The sequence below is a fragment of the Camelus dromedarius genome, chromosome X (genome assembly GCF_036321535.1).
Source record: "Camelus dromedarius isolate mCamDro1 chromosome X, mCamDro1.pat, whole genome shotgun sequence".
In the NCBI taxonomy this organism is placed as follows: Eukaryota; Metazoa; Chordata; class Mammalia; order Artiodactyla; family Camelidae; genus Camelus; species Camelus dromedarius.
The window spans coordinates 86,089,477-86,092,763 of record NC_087472.1 but is presented as its reverse complement, the minus strand read 5'-3'; the positions used below and the strand labels follow the sequence as shown (position 1 = coordinate 86,092,763).

General features: G+C 52.7%; 1 protein-coding gene across 1 annotated transcript; it reads right to left on the bottom strand.

The window, feature by feature from the left end:
• Nucleotides 1–519: 519 nt before the first annotated feature.
• LOC116150757 (ferritin heavy chain-like) lies at nt 520–1,072 on the bottom strand. The gene has a single exon (XM_064482926.1). It carries the CDS (start codon nt 1,069–1,071, stop codon nt 520–522), a length of 552 nt encoding a protein of 183 aa, XP_064338996.1. The 5' UTR covers nt 1,072.
• Nucleotides 1,073–3,287: the final 2,215 nt, after the last annotated feature.

The window sequence follows — 3,287 nt, the reverse complement described above, 5'->3', positions numbered from 1 at the left end:
CAGGTCAAGTTGAAGACACCCTTTATTTTGCTCCCTGTCCAATCTCACTCTTCACTTCTCCTTAAGAGTTCACCGGTATTATACATTCCATACTATGTTTAAACATAATATTACCACACACAGGTGTCACGTAGACTAGGACCTCAGATGACCCCTCCCCCACCTACTCACTCATTGTTCATCAGAGGAATACTGATTTTGTGTATTCAGTGGTTCCATGCAGTACCTTCTCCCTCCATCCATGGAGACCCTGAGCTACATGTGGACAGGTCATGGGTGGGTGGAGAGACTCCTGGATACCTGTTTTAAACTTACAAAGTGAGAGATGTGCACAAGCAAATCAACCAGAGACCTTTATCTATTTAAGAACCAATGACTTTATTGCAAGAAATGGTAACAATGAAAGAAGAAAAACTTAAGTGAACTTTTTTTTTTTGCAAGGGCAATATTGCTGTATGCATGCCAGGCAGGGTGACCTCGGGAAGTCATCCCGTGACCATGGGGAAGTGCAGTCCAGGCTCAGTTCTTCTTGTCGCTGTTGCCCAGGGTGAGCTTGTTGAAGAGGTACTCCACCATGCCGACTTCCGGGGTCCCCATCTTGCGCAGGGTGGTGATGTGGTCCCCCAGCTCCTTGATGAACTCGACCTGCTGGTTCAGGCAGTGGCTCTGCAGGAAGTGGCACAGGTGGGCGTCGCTCTTGTCGCTGGCCAGCTGGTGCAGGTGGAGCAGGCTCTGGTTGACGCCCGTCTCCAGGCGCAAGGTGCACTGCATGGACCGGAGGCCGCTCTCCCAGGCATCGCGGTCTGGCTTCCTGATGTCGTGGAAGCAGAGGCGGCCCCTGTGCTGGTTCTGCAGGGGCATCAGGCTCTCGGCCCGTTCCCCCAGGTGCCGCGAGCGCTGCAGGAAGAAGCGGGCCAAGTGCTTCAAGGCCACGTCGTCGCGGTCGAGGTAGAAGGCCATGGCCAGGCACACGTAGGAGGCGTGGAGCTCCAGGGTGACGGGGCTGTTGGTGGCGGCCTGGCAGTCGGGGTGGTAGTTCTGGCGCCCCTGCGAGGGCCCCGCGGGCGTCATGGCTGGCGGCAGGGGGCGCGGCGGGCCTGAAGGCCAAGGTCGAGGCGGTGCCGAAACCGGGGACTCAGAGAGTGTCCTCAGGGTGGGCGATGAGGGTGGCCTGAGGCAGGTGACTCCGGTCAGGACAGAAGTTCTGGGATGGACCGGAATATGGTTCCCTTACCTGGGTTTGGGAGGGGGAGAGGGAGGGCAGGTTCCAGTTCAGTTACACTGGCTGGGGTTGGGGCGGTAATGGGGAAAGGAGGGCGGAGCACAGAGCACTGTGTCCCTGGTTCCATCAGCGTCTGGGTGAGTCGCGGAGACTGTGAGCTGAGCAGCTGTCATCTATTACATTTTATTTTATTATTATTTTCATTTTATTATTTTCATTGTTATTATTTTGGGTGCATCTCCACTGCCTGGCAGCAGGACTGGGACACTGTGGGAGACAGGGGAGGTACTTTTTAAATTGTTTGTAGAGGCGGTCCCTGTCCTCCAGGAGCTTACAGTCTAGGTGGGAGACACAACTAATGCACACTTATACAAGCATTACAATTAGCGTTTACCATAACACTGACCACAGTTGCTTAAGACCTGGGGAAAGCAAGATCAGTGAAGGGCAGGGGACTCGGAGAAGGTGTTTTGGTAAAGATGGAATTCATTTTCTTGTTGAATAGTTCCAAGTTGAGTGACACATTTGTTTTGGACAGGCGTGAGGGGGAAAGAGGAATGGAGGGAGCAGAGGCAGAAAGGCTGGAAGCCTATGCGGTAGGCAAGGGTCAGTGAGAGAGCCCCGCTCTGTTTCTTAAGACTCTTCCTTTGCAGTCGCCCTCGAGTCCCGCCACACTGGCTCGCAGTTGTCGCCTTGTTCGCCGCACCGAGATTCTGGGCTTTGGCTGGTGATGTTGGAATGTCCATTCTTCCTGGCTGGTGTGGTTGTCTGGATCTCTATGGTGGGGCCTGGTGGCATGGCCTTCACTGCGGGGCTGGGGTGGCGCTGTCCCGACATGGTCCAGATCAGAATGCATTGCCTGTGCCCAGATCTCAGGGGTCTGCTCCTCCCATTCCCCCCTCCTCTTTGAATGTCACCCGCGGTGGGACAGGTGCAAAGGGTAGGGAAGGGATCTGTATTGTCGTCATTGTTGGTTCTGCTTCTCCAGGGGCACTGATCTTGGCAACTGCTCCTCTGGCGAGAGAGCAGAGGGGACCACCGTTCCTGTGCAGCATTGGCTCCCGTGCTGGTAGAATTTTACAGGAGCACCTGGTGACATGGCCGCCCAGGGGTACGGGCTGGAGCCTCAACTGGGGGCCCGGTGGTGGTGCTTTCCCAGCACATGGCCCCCCGTTTCTCGACACAGTGTATGTCAGCTTCTTCAGGGAGCACCTGAACACCTCACTTCTCGCAATGGGCTATGTCCTTGGAGGATTTCAAAAAGCGAATCCTACCCAGTAAATGCAGCATTCCAGGAACACCTGCAGCAGCACACGGAAAACGTACCAGCCGATGATGAGCCATTCTGCCGAGGCTGCCGCCACTGCCGCCGTGGTTCCGAGAGTGGTGGGTGGATGGTTGAGAGCGAGGGCTGACGGTTCCGAGGGCCGCTGGTCTCTCAGAGTCCACTGTTGGGCCCGTTTGGCATCTATTAATTTTCAATTTTGCATTAATATTCCTATTTTCCAAGGACTTTCTCTTATTCTCTAATTGCTCCCTTTTTTAGCGCCCTGTTCTCATTTCATAAGCCCATTGTCTTCCTTAAAATTCTGAGAATATAAATTTGGATTTCTTGGTGAAGTTCTCTTCTGTTTCCGGTATTATATTTCTTTCTTTCTCCAGAAATAGTTCTGTTTGTTCATCATGATCTTCTCTTCCACTTTCCTCAAGTATCTGGCAAACATTTGTCCATTCATATTTGGGAGTAAAGGACTCATTTGATCAGCCTAGGTAATTAGAATGGATCTCATCTACAGTTGTGATGTCCATTTCATTAATAGGGGCCTCTTCTGTATGGGAGGGTAGCGTATGTCAGTTGTGGAGTGGTCTTCTCCTTTGGTAGTAATCGCATGAAACTTTCTGGTAGTATAGGGGCCCTCCCAATTGCCAAAAGCATGGCATTTCTCAGACGTTGGATGACTTTGGTGGATCTCTCTTCTAGGGAGATACGTCCTTCTGTCCTGTTTTGTTTCCGTTCTGTTATGCAGGTCTCCACTTGTCCCAGATCTGCTCTAATTTGGGTTCC